Source organism: Sinocyclocheilus grahami, unplaced genomic scaffold (genome assembly GCF_001515645.1).
Source record: "Sinocyclocheilus grahami isolate Dianchi unplaced genomic scaffold, SAMN03320097.WGS_v1.1 scaffold1099.1, whole genome shotgun sequence".
Taxonomy (NCBI): domain Eukaryota; kingdom Metazoa; phylum Chordata; class Actinopteri; order Cypriniformes; family Cyprinidae; genus Sinocyclocheilus; species Sinocyclocheilus grahami.
Window position 1 is genome coordinate 1,102,358 of NW_015506278.1, and position 21,026 is coordinate 1,123,383.

Genomic DNA, 21,026 nt, shown 5'->3' on the forward strand with positions numbered 1-21,026 from the left:
TCTGTAAAAGTAGTTATACCATTATAATCTTGCCTGCTGAAAAAAAAAAACAATAGAACCCCTCCCAAAACACAATAACAAATGTAATGTATTTCAGGTTATAATGGGAATTTGTTTGGTTTTAATGTAAACTATAATGGTGTCTATTTGATGGATTCTATTGGTGGGATGTAATCTGGCAGATGGGAACCAATAGAACAACAGTCATTCCTATTGGAATAATGCCCAAAACAAAAAGGAATTTTGTAATGGTTTAATGGAAACTATAAGAATTTCTGTGATGGTTTCTATTGTTTTTTTCGGCAGGGTAATGATACCCATACTGTGCTGCACATTATTGGCAATATTGAGCTGAAGCTTGACTTTGCAAATTTAAAATTGCAAATCGCAATATCTGTCAAAAAAATCGCAATTTGATATTTTCCCCCAAATCGCACAGCCCTAGTGCTATTGCCGTTTTGGAGTTGGTTTGACTGGCGAGCCTTCTAAGAACCGGTTTGCCTTTTCATTGGCTAGAGAGCCACCACAGAGCCAGATCTTGCGTCACTGAATACGTCATCTGAATATGTCTCATTTCCCCTAGCAACGCTAGCACGGCAGAGCCAAATACACCGGGTTTGTTCTGGATGCAACGGCGCCGGGCGGACCGATCGGCACACAACACCGAGGTGCCACGGAAACGATTCAAAAGAGTAAAGAGCTGTCTGCTTTCCAGTCACCCCAGCGCCGATGCATCCCGAACAAGCCTAAACACACCATCAACAATGGCAGACGTTGCGTTGCTATTGATGTTAATGGCTTTGCAAACCTACATCGGCATTCAAACATGGTGAATCCAACGTGTTCGTGTTTAGCTGTTATTTCAAATATGGCAGTCAAAAGTTTGTTCATATTTTGGGTCACGGTAACCCCAGCCCCTGACGCAAGTGGTTCTTACTTCTAGCCCAGCAATGTTTTGGTGCTACTTATGAACCACATTTCCTGTTTCGGAGCTGGTGCTTTTGGTGTCGAAAGACAAACTGACTTGAAACTAGGCTCTGTCTCCGAACCAGCACTCAAGCAGCCTTGGTGGAAAAGGGGTATCAGTTACACATAGTTCTTAGTTATATCTCTTCTTAAACACCATGTGTTAAAATATACCATGGTTGGTCACTTCATGTCAGCTTCATGTCATGTCACCTCATTTGGTTTGGGTTGTCTGTTTTTGAGCAGAATGAATAATGTGAGACTAATTCGCTACAAAATATGACCTTCTGGCATGTCACTATTCAATTATTTACCAAAACTCTGTTGGCCTGTTTGTCCGATTTGGAACAACTAAGTTTATTTTGCTTCATCACTAGTGTTGCACCATTACTAATTATTATTGTTGCTGCTTACATCTTTGTGTCTCAAAATTAGAGGTAGTATTAAATTTGTCATCTCTTTATAGTAATTTTACAGTAGATTTTCGGAACGTCTTTCAAGAACCCTATTTTTAGAAAGCTAAGTACTCAAATACCAGTGCTAGCCTAAAGTTCTAGGGCAAGATTCATTTTTTTTTTTTTTTTACCTGCCATTTTCTCATTTAAGAATAAAGTTTGGGAATATTTTGCGTTCCTAAAAACATTCCCCAAGAAATATATAATTTTCTATAGATCATTCAAATGAAGAAACTTATGAAAATTGGAGTTATCATTGAAAAGAATGAAAAGTCATAAAATCCCTTTAAATAACCCTTTATAATAAACTCAATTTGTTTTAAATCTCCAAAGGTAAGATGTTCAATGACAGCACGCACACTCAGATACAGGATGCTTTCCAGGGCTCATCAATAAGAACTAGAGGTCTGCACAGGCTTTAAACTGAAGCCTGGCCCGTACCAGAGATCGTTTGACGCAGCCCAACCCGACCCGAACTGTTACATTTACAGCCTGAACCCGATCCAAACCCGAAATATGACTCTCACAACATATAACGTTTTGCAAGATGCTGTATTTCAGGATTACATGCAACCGTCAGTAAACAAATGTGTAAAGCAACACAGTTTCATCAAGGCACGGCAACCCCCTCAGCACAGGAGCAAAAGAGAAAAGCCACGTACTCGCCAATTATGAAACGTTGCTGGGTGAGCAGAGGTGCAACGGTTACAAATTCCCCTTGAATCTCGAACTTCAAAAAAGAGTTTGCGGAAAGTGTTGCACAACTATTTACACAAATTTATCTTTTTCAGTATGCGTTGTGAAGGAAGAGAACTGCATCGACAGTTGATGGTTTCAGCACCGTCCTCCTCGGACTAAAAGTTAGTCCAGCAGCACTGAAGTTTCTCTCGCTGCTGCTACTACTTGCAGGGATGCGGAGTATACTACGGGCCAGTCTTGACAGTAACGGGAAAACTCTGCTGTTGTTTTTACTCCAACCCAAGAGATCCTGCTCCTCTTCCAGTTCGTGGTTGCGGCTGATGTATTGGTGAACTTCATCAACAGTGTCATTCAGGAGCACGTTTACCCACTCCTCAAACTGCCACTACAGTCTTGCTGCATTTAGTTGCCGGTTCAACAGTTGGCTCGCCACCACTGGTAAAGCCAGCTATCCGACGCCTGGCTTCTTGGTGGATATCCTCTCTGTCAGATTGAGACAGCATGCGAAGCTGACAGAATTTTGGCCACAGAAATATGGCAAGTTTATGCAGCGTCTCTATTTTGATTTTGTGATTCAGCCATTCAAGATGTCACTCACGAATAATGGCCTGGTGTGGACTGTCTGAAGCCACAGGCCTGCAGTGGCGCTTAAGCCGCTCATGCCACAAAACAACCAGGTTAAGTTTGGGGTACTGGTCGCCCTCTAGTTCCCTCTGAGCCTGGTAGAATGTGCGAAGAAATTTCAGCAGGAACTCCAAGACATCTGGAGATACTTTGTCGATTCTTCTGCTTTCTCCGCGGTTGTAAAGTTTTTCATGAAGCTCAGCGTATACCTCTTTAATTGAATCCAAGGTAAGGAACACCGTGCTGAGCCTGGTGTCTGACATTTGTCTGACAGTTTTTGTTAACTGGTTTATTATTCCTGTTTACGTGACGTATCTCACGAGTGCTTTTGCTGCCAACAAAGTCTGTGATCTCTGGTGCGCAGTCTCGTAGTTCGTCAAAATCAAGTGCACGTCTAAGTACTGTGTTATAAACATGGTCCTGAGAATCCATCTGAGGATACGGTGAGAGTGCAGCAATTGTTTGATCCCTGATCAGTGACCCAGACGATTTTGTTCATAACACAGGCATCAAATCCAAATACAGAAATGAGCTGCTGCTGTAATTCTGTCCATATGTTGTCACTGGATTTTGCTTCTTCGGGGGGAACATCGCTGTAGTAAGGACTCTGCTTCGAAGCAAAAAAATCTGGAGTGATGTACTGGCAAGTGATTAAGAATCTATTCTTGCGGTAATCGTCAGTCCACATGTCAGTGGTCATCCCAACATTAATGTCACGCATCATATCGATATTTCTTTGACCACAGTCTGACGTTTTGAGGCTGTGGCTTCTTTACATCTCCAAGAGATTGTTGTGTGCTGCCTGATCCCACAACAATATATATATTTTTTTTTTTTTTTTCTTTTTATTGAGGTCGGGTAGCAGACCTCTAATAAAAGAACTACCCAGTGTCCTAACCGAGTTGTCATTGGCTTGATTGGGTACACACTTGACGCACGCACACAAAGCCGCCACTCAGCACACCGTAACAAATTCAGTTCTCTTTTGAATCAAATACAAAAATGCCTCTCTCTTCAAGTGTTCTTTAAGTAAACACTGTTGGTAATGTTTTATTTGGGAAAACATTTGGGAGAAAATCAGATGTCAACATAGATCTGTGCTTAAAGTTCAAGGTCTTAAAGTGACAGCAGTCTTAAGTTCTCATAGTGCTAAATTTAATAAATTAATGTAATTAAATCTATAATTGTAAACTAAGCCACCATTTTATTTTTGTGATTATATTGAAATGTCCTCTTCTGCGCTTCCTTTTGTAAGCAACTTTGTTCAGACTGCATTTCATAGATTGCATTGGATTCATAGACGCCATAACTTTTTAATTTAATTTATTTATTTTTACTTTAGGTAAGGTTGATTTAAGTGAGGGCTCTTTCAGTAATTCATGGATGGAATTAAAACTTTTTAGTTAATTATTTAACAATATTGGTAGTACTTTTTTTCTTGTTTATGAATTTAATGTGATTGCAGAATCTGTGTTCTTCAAGAAAAAAGTGTTATACCTTATGAGAACTGATCTGGATTGTCCTTGATGTTGACAGCTGGTTTTTGTTTTGTCTTTTAGAGTGGTAAATTCACAAGTACATACTATTTAATTTTGCAAGCAGTGAAGGAACTGCTTTCAAGTTGCTATGCATTGTCAGAAAGCAAACAACTTTAAGTTGGGAAGACTACTCAAAACCAAAAAGATTATTCAAATGAACTTAAATATTCAGTGTTTAGTAGGGATGTAACGATATTATCAATATCACGATATTGCGATAGCAGAATTGACTTAATATTATTGTGGTCACATGACAACATGAAACGATAGGTCTTCTGGGCAAAAAGTGTAGTTTTTAAAATATATTTGTTTTGGGCCATTATGTTTAGGCGCACAGTATCTGTCAAACCGAAAGCACTATATAGCTTGATCCCTTCAAGTCTATTTTTGCTGCGTGTTTTAAAGCGAAGCGCACACATTGTTCATGCGAACACCTCTGCGCCTCAGAACGGCTCTGTTCACAGTGAATGAATGCAGTGAACTCATTTATTGCATGTGCTGTGAGTGTAGGGCGCGTTTGGGAATGCAACCGCCACCAGTTAGGCTTTATTTTCGTGGCAGATGATTACACGCATTTTTTGTAAGCCTGTTTTCACTAAATCCGAAGTTGTCCTTCAAAATAAAAGCGCTACTGCCGTTTCCGTCAAAATAAAAGCTTAAAAGTGCAGTATGAATTGCTGACAGCTGGCAGTTTAAATGGGTAACGTTACTGCAGTCCAAATTTTAAAAATCTCTCAAGTGTAGAAATTAGGAAAGAAGTATTGTAATTTCCCTACTGTAGTATAAAGCAAAAATAATATACCTATGAATTATTCATTTTCATTTTTTACAGTGAAATTTTTACAACATATGTTTACTACTGTCATTGTTTTAATTATTGTTATATTCTAATTTCTTTGGCTTCCTAAAACACCAGTGTGAATGTAATTTAGACTTGAGACTATATAACAAATAAAAAGAGGATTGAGTCCCCTTTAAAGTTCAGGTACAAGTCAATTTACTGACTTTTTTCTGACTTAAGTTTTCTTGGTTAAGAAACGGGTTGGAGCTCTTAATTTTGAACTCTCAAAGTGCATTGGAATAATTTAACTTTTTAAAATGTACAATAATTTTTTTTCCCAATTATTTTCTTTTTTTTTTAAATATCGCAATAATATCGTATCGTGAGATTTTGATATCGTTACATCCCTAGTGTTTAGACAAAGGCAGGAGGCCTGTTTAGAATCAACAGGAGGCTAGGAATTAAGTGGGAATGATAATCTGAATATTTATTTCTCCTGTTTTAGCACCTTCTCAAATTATTTTGACCTTCTTGATGAAAGCCTTGAATGAATGTATGGGAAGAGTGTTCTCAATCCCACCTGAAGCCATTGTAGCTAGTTGCCTGGATAATAGTAGGAAGGAAGAGAAAGATAAAAAAGTTATCAGACTTCTCAATTTTCAAGAACACCACACCACCTCCAGGCTTGGTAAGTGCACAACGCATGATTACTTTACAGTCTGCCAAGTCCTGCAAGAAAACCATTTTAATTGTGCCTGTTTCATAGTGTTGGGGGAATGGGGGTTTGTCGTTTTGTTTTGTTTTTCTTTTTATCTCTACAGTTTACTACCATAGTTATAAACATTTCAATCCAGATCCACACTTGAAGAGGAATATTTACAGGCATAGGTCACTCAATGAAAATTGCTTGCCCTCATGTCATTCCAAACCTGCATAATTTTTCATCTACACAAATATAAAGTGGACAGCTATTTTTAAAGCACCATCAAAAAGCTCCATACGAGTCTGTGTGAAATGAACCGTATATTCCAAGCCTTTGTGTTAAGGCATGGTCACATTAGCAAAATTTCAGTTTAAATCAAGTGGTCCATTGTCTATTGTGACTACTGTAGTGATGCACACAGCACCGCTCACAATAACCAAGCAGTATTCTGTTGGTTAGTGCAGTGAATTTGTGTGGAAAAACATGTTTGTTTGTTTTTGTTTTTCCCACACATGAGCCTTCAGAAATCATTGTAATATGTTGATTTGGTGCTCCGTAATCAATCCTTGAATAAACATTTTCCCAAAAAATTTTAAAAAGCACTTTGAAAACCATTGTACTGCCTAAAGTTTTTGTGGCGATCGTGATACTTTTTTCTTCTCAGGCTTCTTTGATAAATCGAAAGTTCAAAATAAACTCTTTTTGAAATAGAAAACTTTTGTAACATTTTTGTAACTTATCTTTAATTTGGATCAATTTAATGCATCCTTTAATATAAAATGATTCCTTTAAAAAAAAATGTTTTGAATGGTAGTGTATCTAAACTAGTAAAATTCATTGCCAATTAAGTTTCGATAGTCCGCGCAGAGTTTCCTCAAAACAATCACGTTCAGATGGCACAAAAAACACAAATGTGTGAAATTTATATATAAATATCAATGGGAAATGTTGACCACACCTTTAGTCACATGGGTTTGGAGCGACACAAGGGTTAGTAAGTGACATACATTTAATTTTTTCGAAAATTCAAGACACTGTTAATAAATTAAAGGTGCAGTAGGAGATCTTGGAAAATTCTAACTTTAGCCTGATAGCACTGAAAGCGAATGCCCCACCCTCCCTGCAATTGCCGGCACGCCCGCTGAACGCATATACACTCACAGATCAGACGACCAGAGACCATATTACTACAATACATCATGTTATTCACCGGTGAGAAAACTTCATAGTACAGTTAGTAAAAGTACTACAATACCAGGAAGGAAGATCAGGTTGTTGTTTGCCTGCCATTCTCGCTCTGTCTGCATAGCGTACGTGATTGCGCTGATGAACGAGTATATTGATTGGACAAACATTTCTTGGTCCTACACCTTCCCCAGAATATATAAATACATTTAGACCACTTAACTTAATGATTGCTATTGGGATGTGAAGAGACTTTGAACCAGAATAACAAAAAAGTTTCTGAAGACAATCACCTATTGCACCTTTAATAAAGTTGTTAAATTACTTTAATTAGAACATCTTAATTCATTTCTGGAATTTCAATAGTCTAGTAGGAATTTATACAGAATATATCATAACATTTGACAATTTTTTTTTTATCACCTTGCATGTAGTTAGCACTGTATACACTGGGACCATACATTTCCATATGCTATTGATCGTGTGACCAGACTCTATGGTAAAGACTGTTTTTCCCCTTGCAAGAATACAGTGGAAACTTGCCTTTTCAGGCTCCTGAGATTTAGCAAGTGTGACAAGAGCTTGTCTCGGTCTGTACTGTGTATTGAGTGAATGGTGGTGCTATAGCTGAGCATTAGGGGCCAGTGTCCAGCTTACCCACAGACTCCAGCAGTTGGTAACATTGAGGATTAGTTCTACAGATCAGTGGACAGTTGAGCCTGGACTTATTTGCGTCAAGAGGTATGCTTGCATATCACCGGAAAAGGTAAGTGATCTTGTCTTTTGTTCCATGCCAAATAAAGTACTACTTTCATCAGCCGTGTTGAAATACTACCAGGGTTCTGGCATTACACTCCTGAAAATGGATTCACGGTGCAGAAATTGTTTTTGTAAGCAGTATTTCAAATGTGTTTGGTACTTTGGCTCCCTCTGTGTATTTCAGCTGCTCTGTAATGTCTTCCACACAGTAGCTGTCTTTGAGGACAGCAGCAGCACTACTTCACCGGGCATCATGTATTTAAGCACTACAATAATAAAATTCAAGGACCTCATTAGTGGGGTGGTGGCATTCTATTGACTTCATGTACTGCTTGGGCAGGAAAGATGTGGTTTGTTTATGGTGAAGGCTAGGGTTCTAAGAACTTGAACCTGAATAGAAATATTCAGAAAATGCTCTTATTTTTAGTCCACTTTTGATTCAAGTTAAACGGCACCTGGATTTCATGGTTTCAGTGTGGGGCTTTCTAAACTTTTTTTTTTTTTTCTTCTTTCCCCAAAATAACTTTTTTGCCTGATTTAAGCTGAAGCAGCTAAATCTTTGACAATTGCTGTTTCAGTTGCTTATACATACAAAAACTACAAAAAGTTTGGGGTTGTGAAGATTTTTGTTGTTTTTGAAATGTCATCAAGGAAAATAATGATAGTGAAAATGGTGATACTGTGGAAATTAGTACAATTTAAAAATGGTCTGTTTTACTATACTTTAAAATGTATTCCACTGCTGAATTCTTGGCAGTCATTTCTCCAGTCTTCAGTGTCACATGATCCTTCAGAAATCATATGTTGATTTGATGCTCAAGAAATATTTCCTATTAATGTTAGTTTTTTTTTTTGTGGAAACTGACACATTTTTGGTTACATGTTATTTTAAGGTATTCTTGTTTCTCTGTAATTATACAAATATGTAGGGGTGGGAATCTTTAGGCACTTCCCGATCTGATTCTGGGAGTCACGATCCGATTCCAAAACGATTCTTGATCTACATTTTTTCCTAATTATTCTGCTGTGCGACTACATCTTTAGAACTGTACATTTTAACCAAAGTAGCAGTTTCTTTGCTTTTTGTTTAAAGCTGGAATCGAGTCAGTACTGCCATCTTAAAAATAGGGGTGTGAATCTTCACTGGTTTCACGATTCAATTAAGATTATCATCATGTCAATGATTCGATTCAACTCAATATCACGATGCGTCACATTCTATATTTTCAATATAACTGCACATGGCTACATTTTATATCAAATTTATTTTGTGCAAATTTTACTTAATTTTTTTTAACTAAATTATATAAGCAGGCTACTTTTTAAAATATTTACTTATTTTGAAAATAAGTTTTCTGTAAGTACGCTATCCGAAAGTTTACAGACAATCATAGGTATGGGTTTTTCTTTTTTCCTCTGCATTATTGCCGTTTCATTATTACTGATGAGTTCTGAAAACATAACTGTTAACATCAATTTCGTATAAAAGTATTCAGAGATGCAAGTGCATTTAACCGCAGCCACGATCAAGCTTCAGGACATCAAGCACAAAGCACACATGAAAGTCTGTCAGTGCGAGAATTTCATGCATCTTATACGTACTGCATTCCAGACGGCATAAATGAAAGCATATCTAAAGTAAAATACTGAAATAACGGCTGGTGGAAGCACACACTGTCAAGCAATGCGCACATGTCTCACAGAGCATATTCTGTGCAATGAAGCCCGCCCTTGATTGTCTCTAGCGCACACACACGTGCCATATGCAGGGAAAAACCATGCTCAGAATAAATTCTGTAATATTCGTGAAAAGAATCGTTGAAGAGAGAATCTCAATGCATTGGAGAATCAATTTTTTTCTCCCACCCCCACAAATATGTACGGAGTAATATTAATTAACACACTATAGGGTTAGGTTTAGGGTTTGTTGCTTGTAATTATGCATGATTTATTGTAGTATAGTAAGTACATGTAACCAGGTCACCTTTAAATAGTGTTGTCTTTCTTTTCAGGATTCTTTGAAAATAAAGTTCAAAAGAACAGCATGTATTTTAAATAATTTTTTAATAATCTAAAAAAAGTTATCTTTATCATATTTATTTATTTGCCAGTATTTACCAGTTACCCCAGTGGTGCTCTGATTTTGAGTAGGGCTGGACGATAAATCTCATGCGATTTGTCTGCGATTATGAACGTGATATTGCGTAGCTTGTCAGTGAACAACGGCTCTGTGTAGTAAATGCCACTCCATCTGAAAGCACATGCTGGAGATTAACTACTAATCACAGAACCGGCTTTACTGACTAGATGTGCATGACAATCGCAGCCCTAATTTTGAGTAATGTTCATATTACACATTTTCTGTTCATTCCATTCACAAAGTGCTTTTTGCAAATGGCAAGCATATTAGACCCTCAAAACTCTTGAGTGCTTAGACCTTGTCTATCAACTGTTGTAGTCTTTAACCAACTCCTATATTGGATAGCCTTTTCCTTTGTTGTTTTGATGTTGCAAAAATGTATTTATGGCAGAGTATATAGTTCTTCTTTCTCTGTCCTTCTCTCACTTCTCAATCCTGGCAGTCTAACTAGTCTGTTTGCTTCATAACTACATGGATATCACAGTAATGCTGCCTCCACTCTTTATAAACCTCCCTATGTGGACTGGGTGGGAAATACTCGGGGTAATGAAACGGTGCTTTAAAGTTCATTTATGTGGTGTTTTCTGCCCCAAATCTGCTGTGATCCTTTATACTTCACACAAGTATTGCACTCATGCCAGTGACTCGTTCTCCAGCATTGTATCGCAGCAATGTTACTGAACAGCCTGTATTAATGGTGCCCTAAATTCACTGAGTGTGTGCGTATTCCTGCTCCTGTGGATGATCGGGGTGCTTCTGTACAACATATTTATAGTGCTGGATCAGCATTCTGTCTGGATGTGTGTACATGTCTGTTTATCTGCACTGTGATCCATTCACCGTTACCCCAATCTGTCATTTTGATCATCCTAGTATGGGCCATGAGTTTTTAGCTCTATGGAGTGTGATGCCAGAACTAACCTTGTGACCTAGTGGCTGCCTCAGAGAGGCAGATCTTTAAGACCACATCTGTTAGAAATTTGGGATTGTGTTTGAGGTGTTGTCTGTATGGAGTTCAAGTGTCATTGACCTTGTCGGTTAGTGAGCTGTACAGCAACTGTAACAAAGTGTTCTTGCATGAGATGAAGTAATATTTGCTCTTCAGCTGTATATTCAAAAACAAAGTCAGTCATATAAAGCAGTTAAGGTAGGACTCTGTATAATGGTTTACTTCTGTATCCTCACTGCCTTTCTCTCGCTGCAGGGGCCTCGGGTGATTGAAGGAGGTTAAGCAGCATCATATACTTTGAAATATGGGTAAGCATTCACCAAACACTTCACAATGACAAGCAAATGATTATACTGAATGTGTTTGTGATGAAGTGGAAAGGGTTTTTTTTATTTTTATTATTATTATTTTTTTTTTTAGGTCAACCAAGGAACCCGTTCTCTCAGCAACTGGGCACTACATTTTCCTGTACTGTGGACAATAATCTGCAGGTCTGTGTCATTCTTCTATAATAAATAGATTTATTAGGCATTCATTAATTAACACTGACAATTATTTTATCGCGCATTAATGCAGTTCTTATTATTATTATTTTGAAAGTCCATTGCTCACTGGCTCTGAATTCACATAGACAAACCATGGGTCACAGGAGGGGTGGGATGTTGATCAGTACTGGCTTGGGATGAGCGTCATCACGCATCTCATCCAATGAGAGCATTTGGGGTGGGCCTTAGACTGCAGCAGTGCTCCCATGAACGCTCCCAATAAAATTATTTAGGCTAAGCATCAACATTCACAAACCACTGTTCACTGTTATTTTTAACAGAAAAGAATGCAGCGTGCTTGTAATCACGACTTCATAAGTGGGAAATAGGAAGTTTCCGATAGCACGTGAACAGCAGAGAAGCGCTCTCGCTCAGCACAGTGGAGTGCATCGTTTTGGTAACTTTGTGGTTTATTGTTAGTGGTTTATTATTAGAGTTGTTTGGGCACGGTTAAAGGGATAGTTCACCCAAAAATGAAAATTCTGTCATTAATTACTCACTCGTATGTCGTTTCAAACCCGTAAGACCTTTGTTCATCTTCGGAACACAAATTAAGATATTTTTGATGGAATCTGAGAGCTGTCTGACCCTGCATAGACAGCAATACAACTGAAATGTTCCCAAGTCCAGAAACCTAGCAAGGAGATCTGTAAAATAATCCATGTGACATCAGGGGTTCAACCATAATTTTACGAAGCTACGAAAATACTTTGTGCTCAAAAGAAAAGAAAAAAAACGACTTTATTCAACAATTCGTCTCCTCCGCATCATCCTGTAGCGCCATTTTGGGGAGTATCAGCTGGACTAAACAACGTATGCTGTTCTGTGTCAGCTGTGTCATGCCGGATCTGTTTCCTACGTTGTTGTGATTTTGATCTGAACGAAAACAGCGTATCCGTGTGATGCAGGTTTACAGGTTTGAAACGACATGAGGGTGAGAAATTGACAGAATTTTCATTTTTGGGTGAACTAACCCTTTAAGATTGCCTAGTGCAAGTACACCCTTATTCTCCCGCATCACGCACCCACACTCGCACATCAAGTGTTGTCCCGCGCCGCACACTGCTGCATTGGGTCGTGCGATAGTACAGGTCTCTACGCGGAAGGTGCCTGTTTAGGGCTGGGTATCGTTCAAAAAATTTCGATACCGATACCTTGACTTCAATACCGGTTCCTGACCAATACTTTTTTCGATACCAATTTTATGAAATCTATTTAAACAAGATTACATTATCAAAAAAAAAAAACTTTGGTTTTATTTTTCAGCTTGTTGATGTTTATACAGACACACAGACTCATCTCCTGAGCCACTGCACAAAGGAACAAAATGTAACTAACAAAAAATCAGTGCAAATCGTTTTAATAAAGCTCAAATAGTCTTGTTTACACATCTGTTAGCTACATTTACACTAGTGCGTGTTTGTTTTAAAATGCCTAGCTCAGACAGAATCATCATTTCTATTCATTTTCCACTGATTTACTGATGAGCATTAGCAGCTTCCAGCGCTGTCTGCTTGTGTTCTCTCTACCATGATCGCTGCTCTGACTCCGAGGTTATAATATATTTAATTTCATCAACAATACATGGCCAAAACACACACGGCAATCGGAAGTTATTACAAAAACTTGATGGTGGTTTAAAGTGAGTTTTGAGAAAGCGGAATTTAAATCTTATTTATTGTCTTATGCAGGGGTTAAATTGTGTGTGTGTGTGTGTATATATATACAGTGGGTACGGAAAGTATTCAGACCCCCTTAAATTTTTCACTCTTTGTTATATTGCAGCCATTTGCTAAAATAATTTAAGTAAATTTTTTTTCCTCATTAATGTACACACAGCACCCCATATTGACAGAGTTTGATCTATAAATTCAATTGACACTGAAAAATACAACTCCATTAAATAATTATGAGATTATTTTAAATATTTTTTTAATATACAAACAAGAAATTATGGTGGAAATTATACTTTTCAACTAAAACGCCAGTAGGTGCCAGTAGTGAGCATTTAATGAGTGAGTCATTGAGTCGTTCATTCAAACGAGTCGTTCAAACAGCAGATTCATCAGATGTTTATGCATGGGCTAATGAAACTTTGATTCAAAACACCGAATCATTCAGCAATGAATCGGCTGGTTGCTGTGAGATGCGCTGTTTCTGCCTAAAATGTAAGTGACCTAATATTATTGTATTTGCTTATTGAACTGTTTATAGGACTATTAAACAGTCGAAATGGTGAAAACGCTGTGTGATGTTGCCTAGCTAACTATTTTAAATATAAAAACTTTCCATTTTGAATTTTTACCTCAGGATGCTGAGTTTCTTAGTGTTGTGCTTTTTGATTTTTCCTGAGAGGCTGCGGGAGCCTCACCTCAAGCAGCGCAACCTTATACTGTCAATAGATGCTTTATATACATTAGATACCCACTATTCGTCACTTACTCTAAATGTAATAAAATCGGAATAATATTGCGTTTTGGTGTTTACATAGTTATTTTTGGTTTCTGATGTTTTAATCATGTTACTTGTCTGGCACTCTACACAGCTCCCGCGCTACTCTCCATTGGAAATGAATGACTTTCGATCTGTCGTTTGTCGGCGATAGTGGAAAGCCAGCTTGAAACGCAGTGGAAACGTCAGTATGACGAGGATCGTTTTCATTTTAAAACAAAAACGCACCAGTGTAAATGTAGCCTTACAGCTACGGGGGCTGGGACGCATTCACACTAAATACTCACGTGTGAGCCACATCTCTGAGTGTGGCGCGTGACGCAGATCGACTGTGCAGACCTATCGGTGTATTAGGCTATAGTACCACGAGCAGACTGCTCCGTACGTTTTCGCATCGCTCTTGCGGATGTCAAACACTGATCGATCTGCACCTCACTGACGTTGATGAGATTAACTCCTTAGGTATCGAAATTTGGTACCGAACGACAAGACATTTTTCGATACTCGATGGTATTGAGGCAATTCGGTCGGTCCCTAAAAAGTATCGAGCACGATACCCAGCCCTATGCCTGTTATAATGTTATGAGTTGAGGCTCTGGACTCTGAGAGAACTTTTTTTTTCTATAACAAACTATCAAATATTTTCTATAAAATCGTTAATGCCCTGGCAGTGGCAAATATCTTTGGTTTTTTTATATTTAATTTGATTACGTTAATGTTATAAGTTGAGATTTACAAGAAATATTTTAACTGCTACTATGTAAAAGAAATACTGCTGTTAAAAAAGCACATTTTGTTTCAAGTGTTTGCAAACCAAACGTTATTGCACATTTCATATAGTAGTACTTTTAAATAAATAAAAAATACACTACTTTTGAATTCATTATTGAATTTTGTGCATAATGCGATTAATCACAGAAAAATCATGCGATTAATCGTGATTAAAATTGTAATCGTTGCCCAGCACTAATATGTGTGTGTGTGTGTGTGTGTGTGTGTGTGTGTGTGTGTGTGTGTGTGTGTGTGCGTGTGTGTGTGCAGTGTTTCCCACAGGATTTTGTGAGACTCTGGTGGGTTGTCCTTGATCCCTCTAGGGGGTCCGGGGGAATGCTCCCCTGTAAGAAAATGTTGTACATTTAAAATTTAAAAGTACAGTTAAATTCATAAATCTGGTGCACTTTGAGAGTTCAAAATTAAGAGCTCCATCACAGGTTCAGTGTGCAAACTAAAAGAAAAAAGCTGGTGAATGTACTTGTTCTTGAAATTTAAAGGGGACTGAACCCTCTTTTTAGTTGTGATATAGTCTCACTGGTGAATTTGGAAGCCAAACAAATTAGAATATAATAATAATAATCTTATGACAGTAATAGCTATATATTGTAAAACAATTGCACTGTGAAATAAATTAAAATGATTTTTTTTTTTCAGGTGTATTATTTTACCTTACTCTACATTTAGGGAAATTGCAATACTTTTGTCCTAATTTCTACACTTGCAAGCAGGGCCTAAAACTAACTTTCACGTCTGCCAGTGGCTGGTGACTTGAGAAAATTTACCGGCCATAAATATTTTTCCTTGTCATGAAACAATTTTTGCAAAAAACGGGCAGTTGCTACTACTACAAAAACGAAACCTATTTAATAAAAAAAGCCATTTGAAATTAGAACCAACCACTGCATTTTAATCACGATACAAACAAAGATACAAAGATAAAACCTGCATGAAACAAAAACAGGCAGGCTGAATGAGAACGCAAATTCACTTTCTGACAGCAGGTGGCGCTTATGGATCAGCAGTGATAAGAGGGGAAAATGCCATCGGAACTTTTGTGAAGTCAGTTCCCTTCAGAAATACATTCATATAAACCCCCACCCCAATATTAATTTTTCTTCCGAACAGTGAACTTGCTGTACCTGTACAGTGTTTTCTCTGTGCTCGTCAGTTAATTGTAGGCCATGCTTGCAAGAGATAAACCCTTGAGCTTTTATTTTGGCAAACTTCAGTTGAGCTTTTATTTTGGCGAAAAACTCCAGCTTCTGTGAAAATAGGTTTACAAACATTACTAATTTAATGAAATACTGTAAACATTTGCCCATTAAAATTTAGAAAATTATGCAAATGTGCAAATTATGCATAACTGGTGGCCGTTGCGTTCCCAAACGCGTGCTAAACTCACAGCACATTGAATAACGGAGTTCACTGCATTCACTGTGAACAGAGTCTCTCTGAGACGCAGAAAATACCGGATCACGAGCTGATCGTGTGTGCAATGTGTGCGCACTTCACTTTGAAACAAGCAGCGCAAATAGACTTGATAAGTCATATTATTCGCTTTCGGTTTTAATTCGTTTGACGGATACTTGCTAAAGCAATGGTGTGAAACACAACGTTAAATAACTTCTATGTTATATGAGAAGTATAAATATCTTCGGTTTATTATGAAACTGTGGCGCCACAGTCTAGTTAATGAATGGGAAACACTGGTGTGTCTGTGTGTGTGTGTGTGTGTGTGTGTGTGTGTGTGTGTGTATATATATATATGCATGTATGTATATGTGTGTGTGTGTGTGTGTGTGTGTGTTACTTAAGGGTGTACTCACTTTTGTGGCCAGCGGTTTAGACATTAATGGCTGTGTGTTGAGTTATTTTGAGGGGACAGCAAATTTACACTGTTATACAAGCTGTACACTCACTACTTTACATTGTAGCAAAGTGTCATTTCTTCAGTGTTGTCACATGAAAAGGTATAAAATATTTACAAAAATGTGAGGGGTGTACTCACTTCTGTGAGATACTGTGTATATGTGCATATATATGTGTGTATATATTTATATTTAAATAAATGAAAAGGCTGATTGGTGTTAATCTCTACTATTTTCAAAAAACAAACCACTGTTATGCAACCACATTACTAATTTTGACCTTTTTTTTTCTCCCCTCTCTCAGTTTGTCCTATATAGTCATGTTGGAGTGTGACGTGACGTGGCAGCTTGGGAAATCTTGAGTGCAGCACTGGATGCATCGATTATATCCAATTTTGAAATGAACTACATAATGATCTGGATTATGTCTGGTTTTGGGAACATTTTTTTAAATGAAACCATTGCATTTTACCTGGAACTGCATAACATTGATCATGTAGCTGACTTAATGTATGTTTTAGAGTTGCTACATAATAATTTATTAGTTTTGATTAGCACATTATTTTAATGTATATTCATTAAACTTACTGGCAAAACTTGGAAAGAGGAAAAAGACACTGGCTGTTTAAGAGTTTGTTCTGTAGGTCTACAAACGCAGACGGACCTCTGTAACCCAGTAGCACCCAGGCTTCTGTCCAGTATCAATTAAGGTCAAGGTGCTATGTTTCTCTTGTTTTATCATTGTTGTGTCCTATTGGCTGACAGCTACTTCTGGAAATAGTTCAAAAAGGAAAATAAACCTGCAGTCTGAGAAGTGTTGCCGTAAATGTGGGTTAGGGTTTTCTTGGCCAGTGTTTTTAACAAATGCACTTAAGAGGATTTTCACAGGGATTGTTAAAGTGTTCTTGACAATGAAATATGACATTTGTGTCATTTCAGACTGATAAATTTGACAATTTACTAACATGTCTGTTGGCAGAAAAAGTTGGAAGTTCCAATGCGAGACTACAATAAAAAAAAAATTTTTTAAAACGTTTAACATTTTTCATTCAGAAATTGAAATTTCTTGAAATTTGTAAATTTTACGATTAGAAATAATCAGCAAGTAGCACATTGAATTAAGAGATTTTGAAGAAAAAAATAAATAAACTGAATCCAGTAATCTGTTATTAATAACTGGATTTTTTTTTATAGTGGATTCTAGTTTATTTCAAATTGTTCTTTAGAAATTACATATTTCACAACACAATTTGTTTGCCAGCATTGCGATTTTTATCGAGTTGATGGTGATTTAATGATGATCCTGGCATCAGATAAACCCATGTTCCAAAGTATCTCAGAAATGCTCAATTCGTTCTGTGTGCAGTAAGCTGTCAACAGAATGAGGGAAAGGGAGACAGGGAAGGAGAATTTGGTGGTGTGCAACCAATGGGCTTGCCTGATGTATTTTTAATGCACATGAATGATTGATCATTGTATATGGACGCATGCTTTCCTGTGGGGCGGCTGCAGTCTGGTGCTGTTGGTGCAGGTATGAGTGCGGCCAGGGGACCTTCTGGACTGAGCATGAACACTGTGGAGTTGAAGCATCAGTGGGCAATGCAGAGAAATCGCACTCTGGTCCGGACGTACCTGCTCTCCAGTTCTGTGCTTCCACTTCCTGTCTCGTGGAGCAGAGATTATTTCAGACTTCCATCATTGTCCAGATCAACACATGGTCGGACCACCACAGTGCCTCTCAGGTAAGCTGATATCTGGCGCCTCGAAACCTGGGGTTTAGCATCAGCGATATCTAGAGAACTGGCTACTGTATGTCATTAAAATTACATGGTTTAAAAAAAAAAGGCATACATTTATAATATTTAAATGTTTTAATAAAATATACTTTCAAAGAACTTTGCATCATGTTTTAATTATTTTAAATTGTTTTTAAAATTGAAAATAAGTGAAATACAGCAATGCAATCCCTACAGTGTTTTAAATTTGTTGGGGTTTGCATTCAATCGAACCTGTACAAATGTGAGCGCAGTAACAGCTCCATGCACAATGGAGAATGCTTTAGAAACCTGAGAAACATTCCTCTTACATGGCAACACACCCAAACAGCTCATGGGGGGAAAAAACAACTATATTACACAGATTATCCAATGAGAACAGCCAGTGTTTCTTAAGCTGTACAATATATGCAGTGCTGGCCATATTATGAAATATGCAGAGCGAAAAAAATTATAAAACAAATATATAGATTTTTTTTTTTTATTCCTACATCTTTAATGTTGCAGTGGTTTAGATGATTGATTGATTGATTGATTGATATGACAGTTGCAAATAATTGAATGACCCATTTTGTCATGTGTATCTGGACTGGCAGCTCAATTGGTATTTCAAAGTTATCAAAAACTTATTACAGCCAGGATTTAACATGTTAAAGTTTGTGGCCAGTAAAAAATTTTTTTTTTTTTTTTTTTTTTTTTTTTTTTTTTTTTTTGAAAGTCTCCTATGCTCATTAAAGCTACATTTATTTGATCAGAAATACAGTGAAAACAGTAATACTGTAAAATACTATTACAATTTTAAATTACCGTTTTCTATTATTTTAAAAAGCTATTTATTCCTGTAGTGGCAAAGCTGAATTTTCAGCATCATTACTCCAATCTTCAGTGTCACATGATCCTTCAGAAATAGTTCTAAGCTGATTTGCTGCTCAAGAAACATTTTTATCATTATTAATGTTGAAAACCGCAAATTTCAAATAGAAGTCTTTTGCAACATTGTCTTTACTGTCAGCTTAATTTGATCAATTAACTTAATTTAATCTGTCTTTGCTGAATTATGTATTGTGAATTCCTTTCAAAAATGTCTTACTGACCCATGACCCCAAACTTTTGAATGGTAGTATTTTTGGGAAAAAAAAACATTATCCTTTCATTCCTTCAGCTTTATAATTGAACATATTCTGTTGAACCTCACGTGTCTGTTTTTGGTCTCCTCTGATCTCACAGTATCAGTGAGCCCTGCTTGTTCACCCCAGGGCAGAGAGCTGTTTTCGAGGGGTTTTCAAAAAACCGCCGTCCCCTTCTACACAAACGTGGCCCATCTTCTCCCTCCTGCAAGACCCTTGAGAACACAAAGGTACCTCAGCAGAGCTATCATCAAGTGTACATGCATTTCTCTCAGCCTCTGAAGCCTGTACCAAAGGTTGGACAGGCCTTTACTCACAGTCAGCGGCGGGCCACAGAGAACAGAGGACTGCAGGCATTAGTGAGGCAGCACAAGCAGCCCATAAACCTAGAGACTTTATCTGTCAGAGGACAGACTTTCCTTCCCACCCAGCATTTACCTACCTCTTCATCTAGCGCGCCTCGCACACAGCTGCATGTGTTCTTGCCTGCAGAGGGCGCCAGGCAAGAGGAAGACGGACAGTGAGTCTGTTGATGAGGGTTTCATGGATGAGCTAGATAAAGTCACCACTCTGAGACTTCAAGATCCAAAGATCCCCAAACAGATAGAAAAATCACTGACGGTCAAATGGTGCAATGAACTTCCTAGTGTCATGCCTTTATTGCATTTCATATTTTGATGTGTGTTGTATGCTTCCACTGATAACAGAAATGACAAGTTCTGTATTTACCAATTTGAACACGTTTAGATATCTGCTCTCAAGCAACGTATGTAAATCATAATTTATGTTGTTACAATAAATCGAAATTAAGATAAAATGTGTTGTGTGCAGATATATAAAAAGGAAGGAAATGTTCCTGACATTACAGAGCATTCTAAACCGTTCATATAAAGGTTATAAAACTCTTTCCACATACTGTACATTATTGTTTCTCCTCTATGCCCCGCCTTTCTGAAACGTGTCGATTTTTACAAAGCTCATCGGTCTGAAACGCAAGGTGTGCTCTGATTGGCCAGCTATCCAGTGTGTTGTGATTGGCCGAATATCTCAAGCGTGTGACAGAAATGTTACGCCCCTTACCATACTGTGATGCCCTGTCCAGCCGGAGCGATGAGACAAAAACATTAAAATCTATTATAAACGAGGCATTTGTTGCATCCAGTGGGGACATATTTATTTATTAAACTATGTCTGCATTTGTGATCGGAGAAATGACAAACAAGCGCTACTCTACACTGCTTATACAGCGCCTTCACGACATGGTGGTCGGCAACAACAATACTACAGCGAGAATAAAAGTTATGCCTTCTTTCTTTGTGTGAACATTTGGGTGGTGTTATGCAAATCTTCCCACATCATGATGTAGACATGTGGGGGCGTGTTAGAACGAGCCGTTTTAGGTAATCATAATAATAATAATGTTTAATTTATATAGCGCCTTTCGCGAGCTCAAGGACACTGCACAATAACAGAAGCAAATATATTCCTACATACATGGACAAGACATTTTCCAAGTCCAGAACATGTGGTTGCAGTTGCATACCACAGTAATAATGCAGTATCATAATCAAAAGGACCAAAAAAAACATTATAACAGGTAACATTATTTCCATAATTCTGTCTTGATTCAGACCTTGCTTAGCCAAAGTGTCTGCAGGCTCATTCACTGAACACCACTGCTGAGAGT

At 37.7% G+C, this 21,026-nt stretch overlaps 2 protein-coding genes across 3 annotated transcripts in view; both read left to right on the forward strand.

Annotated features, from left to right (window-relative positions):
• Nucleotides 1-17,255, forward strand: part of LOC107566770 (splicing factor, proline- and glutamine-rich-like) — a 41,262-nt gene extending 24,007 nt beyond the window's left edge. Inside the window, exons 10-12 of the transcript XR_001606549.1 lie at nucleotides 11,055-11,107; nucleotides 11,220-11,290; nucleotides 16,742-17,255. The gene's annotated coding sequence lies outside the window, so the exon portion shown is untranslated. The remainder of the gene's footprint in view (nucleotides 1-11,054; nucleotides 11,108-11,219; nucleotides 11,291-16,741) is intronic.
• Nucleotides 1-20,075, forward strand: part of LOC107566771 (uncharacterized) — a 20,498-nt gene extending 423 nt beyond the window's left edge. Inside the window, exons 2-3 of one of the 2 annotated variants that reach the window (XM_016252301.1) lie at nucleotides 18,019-18,179; nucleotides 19,440-20,075. In XM_016252301.1, the coding sequence (XP_016107787.1) occupies nucleotides 18,037-18,179; nucleotides 19,440-19,863 (567 nt within the window). In that variant the 5' untranslated portion in view covers nucleotides 18,019-18,036 and the 3' untranslated portion in view covers nucleotides 19,864-20,075. Of the gene's footprint in view, nucleotides 1-17,636; nucleotides 18,180-19,439 lie in introns of those variants that run through there. The other variant, XM_016252300.1, reaches the window with a different exon arrangement.
• Nucleotides 20,076-21,026: the final 951 nt, after the last annotated feature.